Source organism: Aotus nancymaae, unplaced genomic scaffold (assembly GCF_030222135.1).
Source record: "Aotus nancymaae isolate 86718 unplaced genomic scaffold, 86718_ANA_hifiasm-v0.15.2.pri h1tg000059l, whole genome shotgun sequence".
In the NCBI taxonomy this organism is placed as follows: domain Eukaryota; kingdom Metazoa; phylum Chordata; class Mammalia; order Primates; family Aotidae; genus Aotus; species Aotus nancymaae.
The window spans coordinates 1,829,345-1,853,379 of NW_026988473.1; the positions used below are offsets into that span (position 1 = coordinate 1,829,345).

Sequence of the window (24,035 nt, forward strand, 5' to 3'; positions counted from 1 at the left end):
CATCTTTCCACTGCACCTACCACAGTCATCTCCTCCTGGCCTCCAGAGTGCTTACCCCCACACTAAGTGCAACGTCACCTCTGCCTGCCTGCCAGTCCCCACTGCAGCATACATCATCTTCTTCTGTTTCTTGAACTGGTGGAAATAGAAAAAGGCAGTTGGAAGAGAACCCAGACAGAAAGGGTAGCACAAGTGACTTTTGTGGTCCTGGGACCACAAGATGAACAGAGAGTAGGGTTGGAGGATACTAGAGCAGGCACTCCTAAATTTGAGCTTTATGTTCATGTGGATGAACCCTCAGGGTATTGTTTGAGGAAGAACTTGGATTTGCAGTGACTTGGAGGTGGGGGTTGGTATAGCCTAGAGATGGTGATGTGGCTCATGCTCTCTCATCTGCTCTTTTCAATTCTGTGCGATAAGAGGGGCTGGGACAAGGATGGGATTTGAGAAGTCTTTGGCTCAAGGAGTGAGAGCTTCATCCCACCTCCAGCAAAGGCCTGCCTCTTGGTTGACGATGCTATGGCCCCTCCCTTGTAGCAAGCTTGCTTGCTTTTCTGCCAGCATGGCCACCCAGGCCTCCACCTGCATCCTGTGAATGTTGTCGTGTGTGCCATGGCCAGGCCAGCTGTGTGTGTTCACACTCACAAGTGCACCTATCACTAGCAGAGGAGGGAAGGGTGTGGGAGTGATAGTCCCATTGCTCTTAATTAGTCCCATGGAATATAGACCCACGATTTGCCAACACTAACTAGGTTTTGCATCCACACAAGTTAAAATGTCCATCTGGCATGAAATCATTTTATCGGTCCTGTAACTGATACTGTATATCTCATATGTGTTTCTTGCTTTTGTCATTCCAGGTTTGCCCTTGCATCTCATTTCCTCTGGGGACTTTGGTCCATAGTACAAGCCAAGATTTCATCTATTGAATTCGGGTACATGGTATGTTTTAGCAGCTTTTTTTTTTTCTTCCTACTCCCAGGAAAAAATGCTACAGTATTTGTGAATGCTCCACAGCAAATGACTGTTCCTTATAGAGGGTTCTCTGTCTCCCCAAGTACCCGAATGTGGTAACCTGGTGGCATCAGGACAGTGTGGCCAGGAAGCTGTGGGAGAAGCCGCTCTCACTAATGCTGCGGTTACCTTTGGAGGTTGCCCTCACTTCCAGGACAGCAGACCCCTGCCTCTCCTGCTTCAGAGAAGTGCCAGGTGGTCCTGCAGTCCCGCAGTGGAGAATGTAGGCATTTGCACCCTAGGGGTCCAGCTCTGACCTCAGTCCTTTCTGACACAGGGGATAGTAAGTGAAGAAGAGTGGGTGGCTCTTGCCCGTGCTGTGGAGGGTTTTATTTATCGGTTACCACTTAATTCTCCAGCCTGTAGTGCCCGACTTTGAGTTGGAAGCTGGTAATTATTAAACTACACCTCCTGTTTTTCGCAGGCATGTTTGTAACCAAGCTAGGCTGTCATTTTATTCTAACTTTAAGAACTGTCAGCCTGGTGCAATGCCTAATGCCTGTAATCCCAGCACTTTGGGAAGCTGAGGTGGGTAGATCACCTGAGGTCAGGAGTTGGAGAGAAACCTCATCTCTACTAAAAATACAAAAATTAGCCATGTGTGTTGGTGGGCACCTGTAATCTCAGCTACTCGGGAAGCTGAGGCAGGAGAATCGCTTGAACCCAGGAGGTGGAGATTTCAGTGAGCCAAGATCATGCCAGTGCACTCAGCCTGGGCAACAGAGCAAGATTCTGTCTCAAAAAAAAAAGAGCTGTCATTGACATAGAAAGTATTTTTAACCTTCAGATAAACCTTTCTGTTGTCCCATAGTGAATGAGTGTTGGTGGGGTGTCTTGGGGTGGAGGACAACACCCAGATGTCTGCAGTCTAGTGAGCTGCCTTCCTTTGAGACAGGGATGGGACTAGTTCATTTTGTCTTTCTCAGTCTTATACTAGAATGATTACTTCTAGGCAGAAGGTTTGGTAATGCAAAAATGATATTAGGTAAATCGAGGGGACATTGGATTTTTAAAGCAGATTTGAGTCCTGGTCAGATGATACTGTAAGAAAGTACACTTCATAACAAGGATTGTTACTAGAGATACAGAAGGGCATTTTGTAATAATAAAGGCATCCAGATGGCATTAAAAACCCTTATCTTGCTTCAAAAGACGTGATACCAAAACTGACAAAAGTGAAAGGAAAGAAAGGTAGGTTCATGATTAAAGTAGGAGATCTTGGCCAGGCGTGGTGGCTCACACCTGTGATCTCAGCACTTTGGGACGATGAGGCGGGTGGATCACTTCAGGTCAGGAGTTTGAGACCAGCCTGACCAACATGGTGAAACCCCATCTCTACTAAAAGTACAAAAATTAGCCAGGCATGGTGGTACATGCCTGTAATCCCAGCTACTCGGGAGACAGAGGCAGGAGAATTGCCTGAGGCAGGAGGTAGAGTTTGCAGTGAGGCAAGATGGCACCATTGTACTCCAGCCTGGGCAACGAGCTACGCTCTGTCTCTTAAAAAAAAAAAAGTAGATCTCACTACTTCTCTGCTGTGGTTAGAACAGGAAGAACATACGCAGAAAGAGAGGGCCTGACAACTCTCTCTGCCAGCCTGGCCTCATGTGCGTTCATTAAACCTCCCAGCAACTGCAGGGTGAACATTCTTTTCAAATGAATGTGGAATATTCCTCAAGATAGACCACATCCTGGACCATGAAACAGGTCTTGATAAATTCAAAGGGATTGAAATAATACTGGATATGTTCTCAGTGAAATTTAATTAGAAATCAACAACAAAAGATACCTAGAAAATTCCCAATTATTTGGAAATTAAACAGTACACTTCTAAATAAACCCTGGGTCAAAGAAATTTTTTAAAAAATGAGAAAATATTTTAAACTGAATTTCAATGAAAACATAGCATGTCAGCATTTCTGGGATATACATAAAGCAGTATTTAGAAACTTATAGCTTTGTAGCTTAAATGTTTATATTCCACAAGAAGAAACATTACACAAAATCCCTATCAAAACATTGACAAAAAGTAAATCCACTAACATTTATAAAAGGATAATATGACCAAGTAGCATTTATCCCTGGAATGCAAGGCTGGTTTATAATTGAAAAATCAGTTAATATAATTCTTCGTATTAACAGAATGAAGGTGAAAACCACATGATTATCTCAGGAACCACAGGAAAACGTATTTGACAGAATCCAACGAGATAAAAAAAATTTCAGCAAACTAGGACTAGAGGGGATCTTCCTCAGCCAGATAAAGGCATGTATGAAAAACCCATGGCCAACATTGTCACTAGCGGTAAAAGGAAAAATGCCCCCTCTTATCCCTGCCCCAACTACAGAATATGTAAGGCGGCCTGTTCTCACTGCATCTCTTCCGTGTTGAACTGGAGCTCCTAGCCGGCGCAGTGAGGCCAGACAAAGAAGGGAAATGTAGGCACCCTGGGAAGGAAGAAACACTGCCTTTATTCTTTAGAAGACATTTAAAATAATTAAGGTATCAGCAAAAAAGTTACTTAACCTAATGAATGATTTTATCAAGGTCACAGAAAGCAAGGTCAGTATACAAAAATCAGTTATGTTTCTACATGCTAGAAACAATTGTACCTGGAAAAATGTTTAATATGTGTAAGATATGTACATTGAACACTATAAAAGAGTATAAAAAATAAAGAAACAAAATAAGCGGAGAAGAGACCACCATGATGGATGAAAGCCTTAAGGTGAAGATGTCCATTCTCCCCACACTGACCTACACATTCTCCATAGGCCTAAGCAAAACCCCTACAGGCGTCTATGTAGAAACTGACATGCTGATCCTAAAATTTACATGCAAATGCAAAGAGTGAGGGAATAACCAAAATAATTTTGTAAAAGAACAAAGTTAGAAGACTTCTGCTACCCGGTTATAAGACTTCTTTGAAGCACAGACATCAAGGCAGTGTGGTGCTGGCATAAGATGACATAAATCATCTGGGTGTGGTGGCTCATGCCTGTCATCCACATATACTTTGGGAGGCCAAGGCAGGAGAATCACTGGAGCCTAGGAGTTGGAGACCAGCCTGGGCAGCATAGCAAGACCCCATCGCTACAAAAGGTACAAAAACAATTAGCTGGGTATTGTAGCACATGCCTGTAGTCCCAGCTGCTTGGGAGGTTGAGGTGGGAAGATCACTTTAGCCTGCAGAGTCAGGGCAGCTGTGGTCCTGCCACTGCACTCCAACCTGGGCAACAGAGCAAGGCCCCATCTCAAAAAAAAAAAAAATGACATAAATCAGATGGAACAGAATACAGTGCCCAGAAATAGATCCACATGTATACGGTCACCTGGTACTCAACAGAAAGGCCAAGGTAATTTATGAGGGAAAGGATTATATTTTCAAAAAAAATGATTCAAGAACAACTCAAGAGTCATATGGAGAAAAAACTGAACCTGATGTCACGCCATACACAACAATCAACTTGAAACACGTAATAGACCTAAATGTGAAGGCTAAAACTATTAAGTTTCTACAAGAACATACAGGAGAAAAGCTTGGTGACCTAAGCACAGATTTCTTGGGTTACATAAAGCACTAACCATAAAAAAAAAAAAAATAGAATAAGTTGCTATGAGTGGAAAACACATGAAAACCAAAGTACTTTTTCCCGTTTCCTTCATTAGCAACAATCACCACAGAAAACAAAAGTGACCACATCCGGGGCGGTTCTCCCACCAACAAACAAGCAATCAATTCTGGAGTGGACACCAGCTGGGTGTCCTCCAATTCCATTCTGACACTGTCTACCTGGGGACAGAGTCAGACCCCACAGATTGAGGGCTGAGACCCTAAGACTGCCCCCACCCCACTTCTGACACCAGTTGCAAGTCCAGGCCTCCGGAATTCCTACTAATCAGCCATATATTGGGGTTCCCACGTTCCCCTCCTTGGGTTCAGTTGATTTGCTAAAGTAGCTCACAGAACTCAAGGAAACACATAAATTTACCAGTGTATTACAAAGCATATTTTTGTTGTTGTTGTTGTTTTTTAAAGACAAGGTCTCACTGTGTTGCCTAGGCTGGTCTACAACTTCTGGGCTCAAGTGATCCTCTTGTCTCAACCTTGCTAACAAAGTGAAGAGATACATACATGGGGTGAGGTCTGAAAGGGTTCTGAGCACAGGAGCTTCTATCCCTGTGGGTGGGTTGGGAAACTCATTCTCGTTCACCTTCCTGTCAGCTTCCACATGTTCAGTTCTCTAGAAACTCCCCAAACCCTGTCCTCTTGGGCAATTTATGGAGATGTCATTGGATAGGCATGATTAAAACATGGACAACCATGTTGAAATGTGATTGGACAAAAAGGGTGTGATTTGAACCCAGCAAGGCCCTGACCAGGTTCTTCTGGCCTGTCTGTACAGCATTCCTTCCTCCAGGGTAAAGGGCAGAACCCTCTGGAATAAGGGTCTTGTGACCCACAATCAGATTAGAGTCTAGCTTTGGGCAGGTGAAAGGAGGGCAGAAGGTCAGAGAGAGAGATTCTGTTTACTATAGTAAGGGGTATGGGAGTTATGAGCCAGGGACCATGGACAGAAACACACATAGATGTCATCCCAGTCAGACTTCATCAAAATGAAAAACTCTTTGAATGATATCATTAGGAAAATGAAAAGGCAGGCCACAGACTGGGAGAAAATACTACAAATGTATATTTAATAAAGGACTCGTATTTAGGATATATATAGAACTTAGCCAGAAACCAAACATCCTGTTCTATAAATGGATGGAAGATTTGGACACTTAACAGATGAGAAACACATGGCCAGTAAGAATCTTTTCATGTGTTTCATATAATTAATCACTAAAGAAATGTGAATCAAAGCCTCATACCTACACACCCACAGTGATGGCTAAAACTTGAAAGAACTGACAGTCCCAAATGTCGGCGAGCAGATGGAGCAATGGGCATGCATGTGCGCTGCTGGTGGGAATGCGGCCTGGGACAGCCAGTGTGAAGAGGCATTATACCACCCAGCAGCCCTCCTGGGGAATTCTCCCAGAACAAATGAAAGCAGATTCTATACCAAGACTTGCACTCATACGCTCAGGAACTTCGTTTATTTGTGGTTGGTTTGTTTTGAGACAGAGTCTAGAGTCTCGCTCTATCACCAGGCTGGATGCAATGGTGCAATCTCGGCCCACTGCAGCTTCCACCACTTGGGTTCAAGTGATTCTCCTGCCTCAGCCTCCCGAGTAGCTGGGATTACAGGCATGCGCCACCATGCACAGCTGATTTTTGTATTTTTAGTAGAGACAGGGTTTCACCATGTTGGCCAGGATGGTCTCGATCTCTTGACCTCGTGATCCACACGCCTCAGCCTCCCAAAGTGTTGGGGGGATTACAGGCGTGAGCCACTGTGCCAGGCCTTACTTGTTTTTTTGAGACAGAGTCTTGCTTTTGTTGCCCAGGCTGCAGTGCAGTGGCCCAATCTCGGCTCACTGCAACCTCTGCTTCCTGGGTTCAAGCAATTCTAACTCAGCCTCCTGAGTAGCTGGGATTACAGGCGCCCACCACCGCGCATGGCTAATTTTCGTATTTTTAGTAGAGGGGGTTTCGCCATGCTGGCCAGGCTGGTCTCCAACTCCAGACCTCAAATGATCTTCATGCCTCAGCCTCCTAAAACGCTGGTATTACAGACGTGAGCCACTGTGCCCGGCCTGCAGCTTCATTTGTAATGTCCCAAATTAGAAGTAGCCTAAATGCCAGGCACTATAGTGCCGGATCCACGTACCGAGAACATTCAGCAATGCAAAGCAAGGTGGCACCAATGCACGACAGCACGGACAACTCAGAGACCTCACGCGGAGTTAGGAGCCAGACACGAGGCTGCGCATTGTACGGTGGCATTTATGTGCTACTCTAGGAAAGAGAAGTCCGATCTATAGTGACAGAAATTGGGTCAGTAGCTGCCTGTGGCCAACTGCAAGAGGCCCAAGGGAACTTCTAGGGATGCTGGAAATATAGGTCTCTCCTGACTGCAGTGCTGGTGAACTGGCTGAATGCATCTGTGAAAGCTCTCCACCTGTACATTTAAAATGGGCTCGTGCTTGTGGAGTAGAAATTACAACTCAAAGTTAATTTTTCAAAAAAGTGATCTTGTAATCTTCCTGGCATCTAGAATCGTAGACTTTGAGATTAGGAGTGGGTCTTTGAGATTGTGTTGTCCTCATTGATGAACAGATGAGGGAAGAGACTTAGAAAAATACAGTGGCAAAAACAACGCCAAGCCAGGTTTTCTCCGCTGCCTTAATGTCCTTTTTAAAAGTCATGCTGCAGGAGAGCCTGGTAAGACAGGCGGCATCTTTTTTCTCCCCTCTGTTCAAGATTTACTTATGTTCCAGGGACCTTTTATTCTAAAAGGTGTTATGTTGATCAGTCAGTGCCCACAGCACCCAAGGTTAGCAAGGTGATAATGGTAGCAGTGCCAAGTGTGTGGACAGGACGTAGGTCGGAGAGGCAGGGCCTCCTGAGAGTGAACGTTTGCAGGGCGGGCTGGGAGCTTGAGTCTGCACCTGTGGAGCAGCCAGGCCCCCGAGCAGCCCTGCCGCACAAGCCAGTCCTGTGCTGATGGTCTCATGGGTCTGTGCCCTCAGCTGTTGACGGGGTGGGGGTTGGGGGATACATGGGCAGGGTTCAGGCCAGCTCTTGCTGAGGCCTTGTCTTTGCTGTCTCCTAGGACTACGCCCAAGCAAGATTTGATGCCTATTTCCACCAGAAGAGGAAGCTTGGGGTGTGACTGTGGGGAGGACTCCATCCACCTCATCACTGGACTGCATGGGAAGGCGGCGGAGCGGGGTCCCCTCTGTGCTTCGACTACTGCTCCTGCGGCAGGAGGCTTTGGGTGGCTCACTACTGAACACAGATGTGTATGATACTAAAGACTGTATAAAATGGAGCGACATTTAATTCATCTGTTTACGATTTCACTAGGACTCAAACAAGATTGGGAAGCAGAAATATAGTGCAATAGTGCAACACCTCTGAATCCTTTTAATCTAGAGAAGGCGTTTCATATTTGGGGACTAAGGTTTCCAGTCAGATATGGCAGACAGCAAGAGTAAGCAGTGTTACTTGCAGGTACTGTGGTTAATGTTGATTTAGTCTTTTTTCATGAATGTGCTGGTGAATACTGTGACCACGCTTTTGTAGATGGTGATGTGTTATAGACACTGCTCACTCCCGAGGCACGGCAAGTGAGCAGAGATGTACTGTGAAGCTGCCAGTCACTGCTGCAAGGTGGCGTCTACCTGGGGCCCCCGGAAGCTGCTCCTCTACCCTCTTGGTCCCCTGGCTGAAGCTGGAGCAGCCGAGGCCACCTGCACGTGGAGTGGAGCTCTCCCCTCCTGCTGGGTGGGTGTGTTACATTGATGAGTTTCATTGTACTGCATATGACTTCTCCCCTGCCCTTCCTCCTGATGGAGTGTGCAGACAGCTGTGCGTGGCCACGGGGGCGGTGTGAGGACCTCCCTGTCTCCCACCTCCCCTCCCAGGGGAGCCAGCTGCTTGACCCAGCTCTCTGGGCCTCTCCTGCCTTCTGCTCTGTCTGGAGCTTGGGATCCTGTGAGTGAGCTGGGCCGCCCCTGGGCAGGGCGAGGGAAACCCTGGCCTGGGCTCTCTGGGGGCCTGCTTTCCCAGCCCTCACCTTTCCCGATGTCCCTGACATAGTCATTCTTGTGGAAGACAGCAGCCTGTATGTGGTACGGGACGTGGAACGAGTGTAGCTGTGAAAACTATATATATGAAATGTCCCCTGGGATACAGTCTTAGCTGACTTTTTTTACTCAGAACTCTTATTTGAATTGTTTTCTGTGCATATATTTCTGCTACCACAGCGATTGTACTATACAAATAAAAAAATAAAAACCCAACCTCAAGCTGTCACCCTTGGTTGTGTCCTAAATCTCAGGGAGGGCTCCTGGTATCTGAAGGAGCCCATGGAGGGCTCCAGCTGCACCCGTCCCGCTCCTCAGCTCAGCAGTGTCCCGCTGCTCTCAGCTGGCATCCCAGCAGCATGTGGCCCCATTGGCTCCTGTCCTCCTTCTCCTTCCTGCCACACTCTGGTTTCCCTTCTTCTAGCCCAGATGTGAAGAGCCCTGGAGGATGCTGGAGACCGAGAGCTGTGCCGGTGCCTGGGGACACAGCAGCTGGGCAGGGCAGAGGGGAGCTTGCGCCATTCACCCTTCTGTAGAGTTACAGCTTTAAGCAGGTGAAGCCAAGCTGGATTAAACAGTCATGGTGTCACACTCCTCCTGCATAGGAGCTCTGGTGGCTTCTCTCATTGTCTTCCTGTGCCAAGGGCCCTGCTAGCCTCGCTCAGCCCTTGCCTCTGCCTGCTCCTTCGCATGTGAGCTCACTTGCAGTCTCCTTGTGGAGATACATTTGGAGCTGACCTTCAAATACTGGGCTCCTTCACGTTGCTCCGCGCTCAGCTCAGTCACCATCTCAGACCTTGCTGTTCTATCCAGGACACTGCCATTCCCTAAACCCCCTGGGCCCGGCCCTGGCCTGTCGCTTCTCTCTATCCAGCTTAACTTTCCTGGTTCCCCCGGTGGTCTCTGCATCAGGCCATAGCTCACTTGGGCGGGGATGGGTTCAGGCCTATCCTGTTCACTGCTGAGTCCTCCATGCAGGTGACCCACCTATCCCTGTCTCCTGATGACCTCCATGCCGCAGAGGTGCCCACCCCAGTGCCTTTTTCTGTGCTATTCTCATGGCAACTGGACTTCTCCCCAGCACTGCCAGGTATCCCCATGTCAAAGCCAGGGCAGGGCCGACTGGTCATCTCCCTGGGATCCCACACCGCACCCTTCCTAAATCACAAGTGGCCACTCATCACAAGTGCTGCTTACCTATCCCCAGCTCACTGCCCACCCAGAGTCTGCCCAGCTCTTGTCCCAGGAGGGAGTAAGGCCTGAGGTTCTGGATTTGGTCCAGAACCGCACACAACTCTCTGGAGCCCTTTGCCCAGCCTCCTCTGTTTCTATCCCACTATGGTGAGCACCGTTCGAGCCAAGTCTGCTGGGCATGTGGGATTAATTAACTCAGAGCCCCTCATACTGCCCCTAACATCGGGGGTCCTGAGCAGGGCAGTCCAGGAGCCAATGGACAGGCTCCTCCCAGCAAGCTGGCCACAGCCACAGCCATGGGAAGAACCACTTTGCAGCTTCTTGGCCTTTGGGAAGTACTGGCTCTGCCTCCTAGCAGAGGTGGAACCCAGGCCAGAGGGAACTGGAGAAGGCCATCTCCCATCCTGCCAGCAGCAGGAAGGACCACGAGGGAGGGGTGGGATAGACTATGGCCTCAGATGAGGGGAGGCCAGGCCTGGAGTTGGGCTCAACCCCTGTTCTGACCCCCAGGGCCCTGGGTGATGTCTGCTTCTCAAGATACCCTCTGCCCTTCCTGGCAGGCATGTGGCCTTGGGCGTGTGACACCACGGCCCTGCATGGAGCACTGGCCAGGCTCAGGTGCCCCAGGCTGCTCTGTACCTCCAGCCCCACTGAGGCCTGGCACCAGGGCATGGATATTGGCACCACTCCCCAAAGAGAGTAACCCAGACACCTGCTCACAGTCAGTTGTACACCTCCAAGGATGGGGAGCTCACTCCCCTGACCTGGCCTGGGAAGACATTTGCTCACTCCAAATTAGAATGTGCTGGAAACATCCCTCCTTGGCCCTATTCTGCCCTTTTTCACCCCAGGAGTCTGGGGTTACTGCAGATCTGCTCATGGGTCCTCACCTCACCTTTTCAAGCCTTCCCCCCGCACCTGCCTCAGCTGGAAAGGAGGGAAGAGAGACGAGACAGCAGTGCTGTGTGGACCCTCTTTATTCCTCTCCTGCCTCAGGTCAGGACGGGGGTCTGGCAGGACCAGCAGTGGGTCCTAGTCATCTGTGGCAGCGAAGGTGAAGGGACTCAGCTTGTAGCCCGTGCCTGAGTAGAACTTGTTCTGGAATTCCACCCTGGGGGTGAGAAGGAGGGGTTGGCGAGGGGAACCCCTGCCTCGAGCAGCCCAAGCCAGCAGGTGGTTGCTCACCAGTGCAGCCTCAGGGCATGCAGGAAGGCCGAGAGCCCCTCCATCACCAGCAGGATGGCCACAGTCATCACGGCGAAGGCGGCAAAGATGGGGACCAACACCACGGCTGCCACACCCACCTCCCGGCCCAGGCCCAGGCCTATGCGCATCACCATGGCCCACAGAACCTCCGACAGCTCTGTGGGCGAAGGAGGGGACAGTGGGGAACAAGGGCAAGTGGGTGCCTGCCAGCTCCCCACCTACCCGTCGCAGTCTGAAGTCCTCCCTTCCCCAGGAGGGCCGGTGAGGGACCTCCTTGGACAGTCCCACTTTACAAAGGGGAAACTGAGGCTCAGAGAGAAGCGACCCTCCCAACTAGCAGCTGTGTGTGAGGAACGAGGACCGGGACCAGCCCCCGACAGCCAGGTCACTCACGGGCATGGGCCAGGCTCAGGGCCCACAGGCGCAGGTAGGAGGCGGTGTTGGAGATGCAGCCCAGGCAGAACTCAATGGTGTGGATGGCCTGGTGCATGAACACCTCAGAGGGGACGAGCTGCAGGGCGGGCGCAGTGAGGGCTGGCAGGGCCGCAGCCCCCCGCCACCCCCTAGGAAGGCACCGCACCCACCTCGGCCTCCTGTTCGTCCTCCAGGCCCCCTGCCTTTTCCTCATCAGAGCCCCAGCCGTTCACAGATGCATCGGGCAGGCCTAGCAACCCGGCCTTGTCTTCCTGCTGGGGCGAGAGCAGGCAGTGCTGGCAGCGCCCCAGCCAGGAGGGCCCCTGCCACCCGCCAGGCCAGCTCCCGGCCACTCAGGAGCCCACGAGGAAGTGGGGAGTTAGGGACACGCCCGACAGTGGCCTCTCCTCCCAAGCAGCTCCCTACACCTCAGGTCCCGGTCCCACCTTTCGGCCAGTGGGCCTCCTCCGTCTGCGGCGGTGGCGGCACAGCAGGTGCAGGGGTGTGCCGAGCAGCAGGACAGGCACCATGGCCAAGGCCAGGACCACCAGCATGGCCTGGACCACCTCCTGCCAGGGAAAGGCCAAGAATCAGGGCGCCCCCGCTGTGCACCCCTGCACAGGAACCTGGGTCCCAGCAGTCACAGGGCCCAGAGAGCCTGCAGCCGCTCCTCCCTGCAGGGTCCCCGGGGGTCCGTGCCCTCACTGAGTGGGGATCTGGCTCCAGAAGGACTCCTAAGGGAAGGGACCCCAGGCTCCCAGCGTCAGTCCTGCCACCCGCTAACGATGCACGCTGTCATCTCTGATGGCCCTGTCTGAACGGCCCAGGGCCTGCATCCCCGTTTCTCAGACTAGGATCCTGCAGCTCTCAGTGGCCCAGTGACTATGGGGTCCCCGTGAGGCTGTGTGAGCCCAGCCCCCCGCCGCAGCCCACCTGCTGAGGGTAGAGCGGCCGGTTGGTGGGGCTGTGGGAGAAGAGGAACATGTTGATGAAGTGGATGAGGATGCTGGGGGCCGAGGCAGCGCTGGCGGCCGAGACATGCAGCCACTTGTAGATGACAAGGAAGACGAGGTAGCCGAAGAGCCCCAGCAGGAAGGTGAGCTCCGGCAATGTCTCCAGCAGCAGCCGGTGCCTCTGGCCAAAGTGCCTGGCAGGCAGGAGGAAGGCGGTCACCGGGGCCCGCTCTGGCCTGCCAGCCTCCCGTGCCCCTGGGCAGCCTTGACCCTCACATGTGGTTGAAGACTCCAAGGACCACCCCAAAGGCCATGTGCACGACCCCCAGGATGACGGACATCTTCATCTTGAAGGAGTTGAGGAAGCTCAGGTGGTTGGCAGCCAGGCTCCAGATCTGGGATGGGAGCAGGAGCAGGCTGGACTCAGGGGCTCCCTGGCCACCACTGCCAGGAAGTCCCCAGCCCGAGTCACTTTCCCATCACCCTGTTGTCCCCCTCGGAGCCTGCAGCCTCATCCATTGCCCACCCACCAAGGAGTAACAGAGCGCAGATGGCCCAGCTGCCACGGCTCCAGCCTGGGTGACCCTGGGCATGGCCTCTGTGCCTCAGTCTCTCCACTGTAGGTGAGGACGCTGTTAATGTGCAGCCTATGGGGCTGTTACGAGGTTGTTACAGGGTTCAAATAGAAAATCAGACCAGGCGTGGTGGCTCACACCTGCAATCCCAGCACTTTGGGAGGCTGAAGTGGGCGGATCAGCTGAGTTCAGGAGTTTAAGACTAGTCTAGTCAACATGATGAAACCCTGTCTCTACTAAAAATGCAAAATTTAGCCAGGCGTGTTGGATATGCCTGTAATCCCAGCTACTCAGGAGGCTGAGGCAGGAGAACCTCTTGAACCCGGGAGAGGGAGGTTGCACTGAGCCGAGACCGCACCACTGCACTCCAGCCTGGGCAACATAACGAGACTCCATCTCAAAAAAAAAAAAAAGATCACTTCCAAAGAGGGCTGGGAACAGCACTCGGCACAGAGCAAGCTGCAGCCTGGCGCCTGTGCGGTTTCGCTTTGCCTCCGAGCACTCAGGGGCCTGTGATGTTGGCCCCTCAGGACAGGAGGCTGGTCCGCCTCCCATGCCGAAGGCTCATGGGAGTGCTCAGCTATAGCACTGCAGGCGGGGTGAAGCAAGGGGAGCCCCGGCCCCACTCCCACCTGCCTTCGCTGCCCACTGACACTCTGTCCCAGGACTCACAGGGTCGATGCCAAAGGGATAGGGTCCCAGGAAGACGCCAGTGACGTTGGGATCCAGGGTAAGCATCGTGTGCTGGGCCAGGAATGCATCACTATGGCAACGGAGGGCAGGGCGGTCAGGGCTGCAGGGGCTGCGGGGCCCCTGGCCAGGCTGTGGCCCGGGCCTCACCTCCAGCCAGACTGGTTGGCCATGGCGGCCACGCTCCAGCCCGAGGGGAAGATGCTGCTGGCACGGCTGAAGCACTCATTGTAGATGAAGCCGGTGTAGACGGAGAACAGGCCCATGAGCAGGAGCAGGTAGCGGCCCCCGAAGAAAGTCTGCCAGATCTGGGGGTGCAGCGGTGCGGTGAGGGGCTGCCTGGCCCCTGCCCGGCCCCACCCGAACCCCCTCGCCCGGCCCCTCACCTCGTTCTGTGCGGCCTTCACGGCCGGCCGGTTCTCCGCAAGCACCATGGCCAGGGCGAAGAGGAACATGAGCAGCCCATGGCCCACGTCCCCGAACATCACGGCAAACAGGAAGGGGAAGGTGATGATGGTGTAGGGTGCTGTGGGCAAAGGGCGTGGGGGGTGAGCTGGGAACCCTCGAACACTCTGGCATCCACCTCCTCGCCCAAGAGGCCACGGAGGCCCTGCTAGCCTGTAGTCAAGAACCCATCACTTAGTAGCATGGTGGGGTGGCTCACGCCTATAATCCCAGCACTTTGGGAGGCCGAGACAGGAGGATCACCTGAGGTCGGGAGTTTGAGACCGTCTGGCCAACATGGTCAAACCCCGTCTCTACTAAAAATACAAAAATTAGCCTGGTGAGGTGGTGCATGTCTGTAATCCCAGCTACTCGGGATCGGGAGGCTGAGGCAGGAGAATCACTTGAGCCCAGGAGGCGGAGGTTGCAGTGAGCCGAGATCACGCCACTGCACTCTAGCCTGAGCGACAGAGGGAGACTCTGTCTCCAAAAAAAAAAAAAAAAAAAGAACCCACCACTTAGGAGCTGTGTGACCTTGGCCTAGCCACTTAACCTCTCTGAGCCTCCATCTCCCCATCTGTAAAATGGAGGTAACACCAGGCCACTTCATAAGGTCCCCACGGGCAGCACCTGGCCAGCCTCTGGCACTGCAGGAAGTTAGCAGCTTCAGTTGTTACTGTCCCTAAGAGCCCCACACAGAAGCCAGAGAGGACAAGGAGCCACTGGCGGCCCCAGCTGGCACATGGCAAGTTCCAGGAGGCCGAGCTGGTCGCTCCAGCTCTGAAGTCTCGACCTCCCATCAGTAAAATGGGACCAAGTCCTCACGGGAGGAAGGAGGATCCCAACACACACACCCTGTCTGGGGCTGCGCTGTGGCCCCAAAAAAGACACACAGGCGTCCCAGCCCCAGCAACTCTGGATGTGACCTTCTTTGGAGACAGGGTCCTTACAGAGGTTGCAGGTTTAAAATAAGGCCATTACACTGGGCCCTCACCCAGTGTGACCAGGATCCTTAAAATGGAACATCTGGACCCACATAGAGGGAGAACAGCGCTTAAAGATGCGGGCGGCCTCTCCAAGCGCAGGGGAGAGGCTGGGAACGGATCCTCCTGGACAGCCTAGAAGGAGCTACTCCTACCGACAACACCATATCATCTTTTATTTCTTTAAGAGACAAGGTCTTGCTGTGTTGCCCAGGCTGGTCGCGAACTCCCAGACTCCAGTGCTTCTCCTCCTACCTTGGTCTCCCAAAGTGTTGAGATTCCAGGCGTGAGCCACTGCGCCTGGCCCCTGCTGACACCTTGGTCTTGGACTTCAAAGTCCAGGACTGCGGGCGGTGTCTGCCCCTTAAGCCCCAGCCTGTGGCGCTTCATTTCAGCTTCCCTGGCACACACACTGCCCCAAAGGCCGGTGCTTTGAGCTGGCAGCATCCTACCCGCTGTGGGCCTCTGGGTGAGGCTGTGGCTGCACCAGCCTCTGTCCATGTGCAGGGGAAACCAGGTGGGGCCCAGATCCAGCCCCAGAACGTTGGCCCTGCAGGAGCCCCCAGGACCACACAGCCCTGGTCTTGGTCCATGCAGCCTCGGACACACCCCACCTGTACCACCCTAGGGGCCCAGCACCCTGACTCTCGCCCACCGGGTGAGGCAGGGCCCCCTCCCTGGCCTGTGACCAAGCCCCTCCCAACAGGGGCTCCACCATGTCACACCCATGCTATAGGCTGGGCCCCCACTCGGTGGCACTGGGGGACACTGGGGGACACTGGGTCCCTCCACGCATCCGACAGCACCAGCCACATTGGCCCACTGTGTGGGGAGTGGCGTCCCGAGAGGGAGGACCCAGATGGATGACAGAGCAGGCACTGCAGGCATCAGGACTCCCAAGGGGGAGGGGGAGGAGGCGGCGGAGGGGGAGCTCCACCCTCCACCCTCATCCCTTACTGGTTTCTACTGGGAACACTTCCCTTAACCTACCACTTCCTCCAGAATGTCTGTCTCAGGGAGAGCCTGACCTAAGACCGCATTAATGCAAACGTTTATAAAAACACTGTGTAGGGCCAGTGGCTCACGCCTGTAATCCCAGCACTTTCAGAGGCTAAGGTGGATGGATCACGAGGTCAGGGGTTCGAGACCAGCCTGGCCAACGTGGTGGCCAAAATATAAAAATTAAAAATATAAAAATCAGCTGTGTACGGTGCCAAGCGCCTGTAATCCCAGCTACTCAGGGGCTGAGGCAGGAAAATTGCTTGAACCTGGGAGGCAGAGGTTGTAGTGAGCCGAGATCACACCACTGCACTCCAGCCTGGACGACAGAGTGAGACTCTGCCTCAAAAAACAAACAAACAAAAACCCACTGTGTGACAAAACCAAGCCCACACAGGCTGCCCCAGCTGTGGCCTGCAGGGTCCAGTGGTCGCCAGGCTTCCCGACATGCCTCTCAGGCTTGCACCAGTATTTCTATTTTGCAGGTAAGGCAGCCGAGGCTCAGAGAAGCTACGAAACATACCGAAGTAGGTGAGACGGGCTTGGAACCTGGGCCTTGCCCACCGCACATACAGCCTCTGCTCTTTGCACAAGTCCGTGCCGGCTCCTTTGTAAACTCAACAAGGGGTAGCAGGCTGGGGGCCGACACAGAGCCCCCCCCAGCTGCAGAGCCCACTGGCCCCTTGAGAGTGATGAGGCGTGTGCCCCTCATCCCAGGACAGCAGGCCAGACCAGGACGGAGCTGCCTCCCGCTCAGGCTCACACCCAGTGGGGCAGCTGAGCCTCCCAGGACCCGGGATGAGGGCGCCGTGGCTCTCACCGGGGTTGACCTCCTGGTAGCGGCCCACACCGTAGGAATCCACAATCCCCTGGAAGCTGGCGGTGAACCGGTTGGTGCGGATGAGCGTGGGGGGCATGTCACGGCTGGGGATGCGGTGGGCCACGGCGCTCACTCCCTCCTCCGCCTGGGTGCCAGGGAAACAGATCAGACCGGTGGTGGGGCCTTCAGGGACCGTGGTACCCCCAGCAAGGCCCAGCTGGAGATGCAGAGCACTGTGGAAGCTCACTGGGCAGCCTCTTCCCCTCTCTCAGACGTGAGATGATCAGCCCCACTCTGCTCTGGTGAGGGCCCAAAGACGTCGCATGGACTGGGAATTGCTTGGGAAAGGCAAGTGCCAGCCTCACCTCCAGCACCTGCCGTTGCGAGGTGGACAACCCCCCGAGGCAGTGGCATCACAGGCCGTGAGCAGGCCTATGGTCATGGTGGGGTTGGGGGAGGCCTGGATTCGAACCAGGCTTCTGACTTTAAAGCTGCCCCATGCAGTCTCCAGGGGCTCGGGGAAGTCAGGGTAGGGAGAGCTTGCGGGGCCAGGGCCATCAGGGCAGACTCCCAGGAACAGGTGGGCCGTGGAGGAGGCTGGGAGGAGAAACCCCTGTGCAAAGGCCAGGCGCAGGGAACCAGAGGCTGGAAGTGAGGCAGACACACCCCGCCTGGTAGGAGGGGTGGGTGCGGAGGGCGAGGCCTCGGGCTGTGCTCACCGAGCTGTCCCGCAGGGCCTCCTGCAGGGCCGGCAGGTCTCTCGTGGCGCACCAGGCCTCCGCGATGAGGCACTTGTGCGTGGTGCTCACACTGCACTGGTTCAGGGCCAGGTACACGGCCTTCATCTTACGGACCTGCACCTGCGCCGGCGGCAGCAGCTGCTGCACCCGGCCCAGCACCTGGCTCAGGAACCGCTCCGTCTCCCCCAGGACCTGTGCCAGAGCGGGCGGTCAGCTGGGCCTGGGTGGGTGGCTGGGCCGGGGGCACCCACCTCCGGCACCCACCTCCGGCAGGCTGAGGCACCCACCTCCGGCACCCACCTCCTGCCGGGGCACCCACCTCCTGCATCTCCTGGCTCTGCTGCTGCAGCTGCTGCAGGGCCGCGCGCCGGGCCTCCTCCTGCTCCAGGAACGGGAAGACGTGGCAGTGGAAGCTGGCGGGAGGACGTGCGTGTGAGGGGGCCGAGGGTCCCGGCTACGAGACTCTGGGTCTGAAGGGAGCTCATGGGGTGGAGTCTCAATGTGGTAGGCTGGGAGGTGACAGCAGGGTTCTGGGGAGTGGGCGGTGGGGCGGGTTGCCCCGGCGACTCACCAGTCCGTGATCTTGCGGATCTTCTGTCCGATCTGCTCGCCCCAGTAGGAGATGAGGAAAGTCATCCACGTGGCTGGCTCGCCCTGCGGAGCAGCCTCGGTTGAACCTGGAGTCCCGCTCTTTCCAGAATCCCCCAGCCCAGCACCAGCTGCTCACCGTCACGGGGTGCTCCAGTGGCCGCTCCAGCTCACTGAAGCTGGCGATGAGGAAGCCACGGCAGGCCCTCCAGAGCAGGCGCTCCAGGGCGGGGGCCTTGTGGGGCTCCACGGCACCTGCCACAAAGCTGGCGGCCACGGGGCTGAGCGGGGCTGCCGCAACCTCCCGTCCCACCTCCTCACCAGGCTGCCGGGCATGACCCTGCCCAGCACAGGCAACTGAGCACACTGGCCCTGCCCGCAGGGGAAGGCAAGAGGCCCCCCCAGGCAGAGCCAGAAGAAGAGAACCCCCTGCCCCCGAGGACCAGGGCTTGGGACTGTGGGAAGTGCCAGGTCTGAAGGAGGAGGCGGGGGCAGCCTGAGGGCAGGAACAGAGGGGAGAGCACTGGACAAGGAGTCAGAGCTCAGCCCAGCCCAGCTCAGCGACTGGCCAGGGGTTCTGGGCTGACCAGAAAGGGCACGAAGTCATCCCTCACTCACTTGACCCTCAGGTCCTGGTGTGGGCCCCCGGGGGCCTGGAGCAGAGGCGTCCTCTCCGAGGCCCCGTATGTGTGGGCAGTTGCCAGCTAGGAACCCAGAAGCACCATGAGCCATGGGACAGGCAGCCTCCCCAGCCCCTGTCTCCTGCCCGGGCTGGAGCTGACCTGGGGGCCGTGGCCCTGGCCCAGCACTGCCGCGTGGAGCTGCAGCTGGTGCAGCTGGACCCGCAGGGACTGCTGGTTGCCCCGAACATCCCGCAGCTCCTGGGCCAGGCGCTCGGTCTCCTCCTGGATGCGCAGCAGGTCCCGGGGTGGGGGTGCTGGCAGCCTCCCCTCGGGTCGGGGCAGGACCAGCCCAGCCCGCCGCACCTCCTCCTGCAGGAAGGCTGGGCACAGAGGAACAGGAGTGGGGCACAGTCGAGGTTGTCTCAACAGCTGAGGACCCCACCTGCTACCCCAAACTGTTATCTGGTGGATTCACCAGGCGGAGGCTGCCGGAAACTCCTGGCCAAACTCCATCCAGAAGCTATGCTCCCCTCCCTTTGTGCTCAGGTCCGGGCTGCTGTCCCTCCCCAGTCCCTTGGCCACTGCTAAGTGCAGGGCCTGAGGTCTCCCCACAGGCTGGCCCTAGAGCTGCGGAGCCTGGGTCCGAAACTGGTGTGAGTCCTGTGCCTGCCTGATCGAAAAGCTATAAACGGCAACAGCAAACACAAAACCCGGCCTGCTCCAGGCCCATGCCTTGGTGCCCCACAGGCGAGTCCTGAGAGGGGTTGCCCAGGGCAGAGGTCCCTCTTGCCTGCTCCTTGGGGGCACCCAACCCTAGATTCTGGGTCCCACCCACCCCAGTCCAGCTGTAGAAGAGGAGAAAGCTCTGTCTGTGCCTCTTTCCTGCTTAGAAACCCCTGTGGCTCCCGGTGCCCGCAGGACGAAATCCTGGGCTCTTGTGCTGTATTGGGGGCCTCCCCAGCCAGCCTTGCCCTAGGCCGTCTGCTCAGCCCACCCGAGGCAGACCTTCCCCAGCATACCTCACAGATCCAGCTGCTCTGTCTTGGCCCTGCAGGGCCCTGCCCGTCCCTCCCTTCCCTCCCTTCCACCTGGCAAACCCAGATTTTCCTTTCAGATCAAACTTGGCCCACGCCTCCTCCAGGAAGCCTGCCTGGAATATAGGCCTGGGACCAACTCACTGAAGGTCTTCTCCAGCTCCTCGCAGCGCCGAACATCAACCACAAAGCGTCTCTGGAAGGCACTCACTGAGGCGTTGAGCTGTGGGTGCCGCACGGCGGGGTCAGTTCCCAGGGAGGGGGTCAGGGAGGTCCCCCCACAGAGCCCAGGCCCTCCAAAAAGGTGCTGGGAGCCCCTAGACTCTGATCAGAGCACAGCCCAGACCCCACACCCTGGGGGGGATGGGGAGGAGCTGGCTCAGTGGCCTCGGCCGTGGCTTCCCACAAGCAGCACCCATGGCAGGGGCTGCGGGGGTTCAAATGGGGCCAGGGCCCTATGGGGAAGCGGTCTCCATCCTGGAGCGGCCTTCGGGCTAACCTCAGCAGCAGCCCCCTCCCATACCTGCCCACCCAACTCACGTCTCTGAACTCCACGAGGCCCAGCTCGCCCAGCTGGCTCACACAGGTGTAGGCAGCAGCTGTGGGCAGAAAGAGCTGGACCAGGGCCACCTCCTCACTCCGGAACATGGAGCCCATGGTCCTGTGGGTGGACACGGATGGGGGCCAGTCAGGGCTGACCACAGACAGTTCCGAGCCGTGGGCACCTGTGCACCTTCGCTCACTGCTACCACCCCATCTGACAGAGGCGGAAACTGAGGCCTGGGCAGGCTGGACACAGTGCTGAGGTCACACAGGAAGTAAGCGGTGGGACTGGGAGACCCTGAAGCCCACACTCAGGCCGACCTCAAGCTCTCTCCTGGCTGGCTCTGCCCCCGGGTCCCCCGCCCCTACCCCCAGCATCTCCAAATGACGCGGACTCAACCCCTACACCTTCACTCCGGCCTCCCTCCTCCCGGGCTGCCCTCACCCTAGACAGAACCGCACTGGCCCAGGCACTTAGGCCCAGGGCAGCCCCGGGGGTGGCTGGAGCCCTCCCTGCTCCCTGTGGGGCTGCCTGTGATGAGTGGCAGGGGTGGGCATCTCCACTGGGTCCCTTGGGGCTGGCCAGGGAGCACTGCGGTGGGGGCACCCGTTCCCTGACGCCTGGGGCACAGGCAGGAGCCGCAGCCTTCCAAGTGTTGAAACCAACAAAAGTGAAACTGCAGAATGACGGGGAGGGCCGGGAGCAAGGCTGACGCGGGTAGGGGGTGGGCGCCTGGCCACCTCCAACCGGCCCTGGCCCTGTGGGTGCTGGGCCCCCCTGCTCCAAGGCCACTGCTCTCAGGGCCCCTCTGTGGGACTCAGTTCCTTAGCTCTTAAATTAGTGGGAGGGGACAGGCCTGGTGAGGGCCCCTCCTGCTGGGCTGGCCAGGGCCTGCCCAGCCAGTCACTTCCTCCCCTGGGTCTGGTTTACTTAACTCTAAAAGGGAACTGCAGCCCCAGCCCCAGCCTGGAAAAGAAGAGAATAAGGGAACAAGGGAACACTGAGGGGACAGCCCAAGGCTGCAGGCGGGCACGGCCCTGGCCGGGGCAGGGGGCAGGGGGGCTGGGTTCCATCCCGAAGGACCAGACTGGGCCATAAGGCAGAGATTTGGGGCCCAGGCTGAGATTGGCTGTGTGACCTTGGGCAAGTCTCTCTCCCTCTCTGGGCCTCTATTTCCTCTTTGGGTGAATGGGACATGACACCCCTGACAGACAGGATCTAGGGAGGTGACAAAAATGACCAGAGCCCCCATTGAATCCCTTCATCCACAGGACCGCACACTGATCCCTGGGGGGAGCAATCCCAGGGGAGGGGCGTGGGACCCATGTTTTACACGGGGCTCCACAGACACTCGGAGAGGTAAAGTCCAGTGTCACGTGCCCAGTGGGGCTGACCCATGCAGGGCCTGCTCCGGGCCACAGGTTTGGATGTCCCAGCACACGGGATGAGCTCGGAGAAGGGCTGTGGTCTGACCTGGCTCCCTCTGGGGCTGTGTCAGTCAAATAAGGGGGGTGTGGGGAGTCAGCTCTGGGGTCTGGGGAAGGGGCACCCCTGGCTCAGGGCATCAGGGCTCCCACAGTCACTCACCTCCCTCTGGCACTTCCCTGTAATGGGTGGGGGTATGTGTGGGGACCTGGTTGGCTCCCACTCCTGGCCTGTGAGGCTCCACTGGCTCACCCCCTACCCTGTCCCCCTCGGTCCCCACTCTAGCCAGGGGTCACCCAGCCACTTTTATGATGCAAATGAATATGCCTCCATCCTGCGGCCCTTGGGGCCAGGCTCCAGCCCACTCCTCACCACGTGTCCCTTTCCTGGCCCCTCACAAAGCTCCTCTAGGAAGCCACCAGGTCTCTCCAAACCCCTGCCCTCCGCTCCGGATGATGGGAAGGCAGCAGGAGAGGGTCTGGCGCCCCCTCCATTCCAAACGGTGTGGGCTCTGGAGTTAAATGATCCGGCTGGTCTCCAGCTCTGATACTTCCTAGTTGGGTGGCCTCCGCTTCCCCATCTGTAAAATGGATCCCTCCCTCCAAGGAAGATGCAGTGGGGAAAGCTCTGCTCACGCCCGGCCCGGGAACGCTGGGCTCTGTTGGCCAACACCCCATCCTTCTTCTCCCTTGGCGATCCTCCGTGGACCCCCGCAAGGCCTGACCCCGGCGTGATGGCGGGCTGGGTTGCATTCACAGAGCCCACTGAGTGGGGCAGGAGAAGAGGGTGGGCAGGCAGAGCTGGGCTCCGCAGACCTCGGCGGGGGCACTCACCCCGGGTGGGCTGCACGCTGCGCCTCCGCTGCTGGCTGCCCGCTCCGACACGCAGGGACGGGACTGGACTCGGAACTGCCTCCCGCCCGGGGCCAGCGCCGCTTACTCCTTCCCGAACGGGCGGGGCGACGGGGAGGGGCCAGGAACGCCCCGCCCCCGGCCCGAGCCTCCACCAGAGTGCAGGAAGCCTGGGGGAGGCTGGGCCCAGGCTGTGGCCTAGCAGACGATCTTCCGTGGGGCGCTTAATGCCGGAGAGGAGGCCTGGAGACCGGAGCGGATAACGGACCAGCGCCAACTGCGTGAATCTGCGCTGGCACTGATGCGGGAGCAGCGGCGCTCAGGCCCAGCTCAGGATAGGAGATGAGACCCTGCTCTCCTCTCACTCCAAGGCTTGCTGTGCTTATGGCTGATGGGACCCCAACATTCGCAGGCTCATGGGCCTGGGGTCCCCTGGATGCTCCCCCACCTCCAGGACCCCTCCCTTGGGTGCGTGACAGTGAAACCCGGTGCTGACACCTTCCTGCTCTTGACCACCTGGCAGGGCTCAGCGCTGGCCCTTGGGTGGGTGGCTGCCCCCTCTGCGCCTGCTTCACTGCAGCAGGACACAGGGCCAGGTCATGCTGCCTTGTTCTGCCCAAGGTCCTGCACCCAGCAGGCCCTGGGAGATGCCCTGGGGCCAAAGAGGCCAGCTGTCAGCTCCACTTCCCCCAGGGGGTGTCACTGTGACCTTGCTCCAGGTCAGCTCCCTGGGGATCATCAGGTCGTGTCTGGAAGCTGGGACTCAGGACTGTTCAGCCACCTGCAATCTGGACAGGCCTGGGCATTCCCACTGGGAGTCAGTGGGGCCCTTCAACGCTGGGGAACCCTAAGCCCCACACAGCAAGCAAAGGCCTGAGGGGGCTGTAGGAGGGGTGGACAAATGGAGCCCCAGGGCCAGGTCTGGAAACCGAGTCACAGCCAAGCTCGGCTGCAGTTGCTCAGAAAATTGGGAGACTTACGGTTGGACGCCATAGGTCTCTTCTGACAGGGGCGGGGTCTCAACAGAGCAGTGCCTGGGAGGCTGAGGTAAGGTGGAGAACCCAGCGGTGAGCTGGCAAGGCTGCCCACGTGGAATAGTATTCCGTGCACTGCTACAGGCTCCATGCCGCACATCTAACAGCAATTACATCTGGGAAAAGCTAAACCAGCAGTGACTCAGGAGTCCTAGGCCTGCCTCCTGGGATCGCCTCATTTTTAGAAAGAGCTCCTGTCTTCATC

General features: G+C 56.6%; 2 protein-coding genes across 6 annotated transcripts in view; one reads left to right on the forward strand and one right to left on the reverse strand.

Moving 5' to 3' along the window:
- CHKA (choline kinase alpha) overlaps nucleotides 1–8,929 on the forward strand; it is a 68,088-nt gene extending 59,159 nt beyond the window's left edge. For 2 of the 3 annotated variants that reach the window (XM_021669703.2, XM_064364664.1), the window contains 2 exons: nucleotides 861–942; nucleotides 7,738–8,929. In XM_021669703.2, the coding sequence (XP_021525378.2) occupies nucleotides 861–942; nucleotides 7,738–7,797 (142 nt within the window). In that variant the 3' untranslated portion in view covers nucleotides 7,798–8,929. Of the gene's footprint in view, nucleotides 1–860; nucleotides 943–7,737 lie in introns of those variants that run through there. The other variant, XR_010338270.1, reaches the window with a different exon arrangement.
- TCIRG1 (T cell immune regulator 1, ATPase H+ transporting V0 subunit a3) lies at nucleotides 2,759–22,865 on the reverse strand. Of its 3 annotated transcripts, XR_010338269.1 has the most exons (21): nucleotides 22,779–22,865; nucleotides 20,517–20,637; nucleotides 20,121–20,199; nucleotides 19,102–19,322; nucleotides 18,938–19,023; nucleotides 18,459–18,585; nucleotides 18,303–18,385; nucleotides 18,051–18,144; nucleotides 17,711–17,923; nucleotides 16,992–17,136; nucleotides 14,132–14,271; nucleotides 13,896–14,053; nucleotides 13,728–13,818; nucleotides 12,757–12,875; nucleotides 12,461–12,674; nucleotides 11,974–12,096; nucleotides 11,698–11,802; nucleotides 11,507–11,624; nucleotides 11,093–11,270; nucleotides 10,803–11,018; nucleotides 2,759–3,462 (listed from the first exon to the last, which is right to left on the reverse strand). XR_010338269.1 is itself a non-coding variant. In XM_012452939.3 (20 exons), the coding sequence occupies exons 2-20, from the start codon at nucleotides 20,631–20,633 to the stop codon at nucleotides 10,940–10,942; spliced, it is 2,490 nt and encodes an 829-aa protein (XP_012308362.2). In that variant the 5' UTR covers nucleotides 20,634–20,637; nucleotides 22,779–22,865; the 3' UTR covers nucleotides 2,759–10,939. The 3 variants fall into 3 exon arrangements, 2 of the variants coding, with proteins under 2 accessions (XP_012308362.2, XP_012308363.2); XM_012452939.3 differs by having other exon boundaries at nucleotides 2,759–11,018; XM_012452940.3 differs by having other exon boundaries at nucleotides 2,759–11,018; nucleotides 11,698–11,799; nucleotides 22,779–22,851.
- Nucleotides 22,866–24,035: the final 1,170 nt, after the last annotated feature.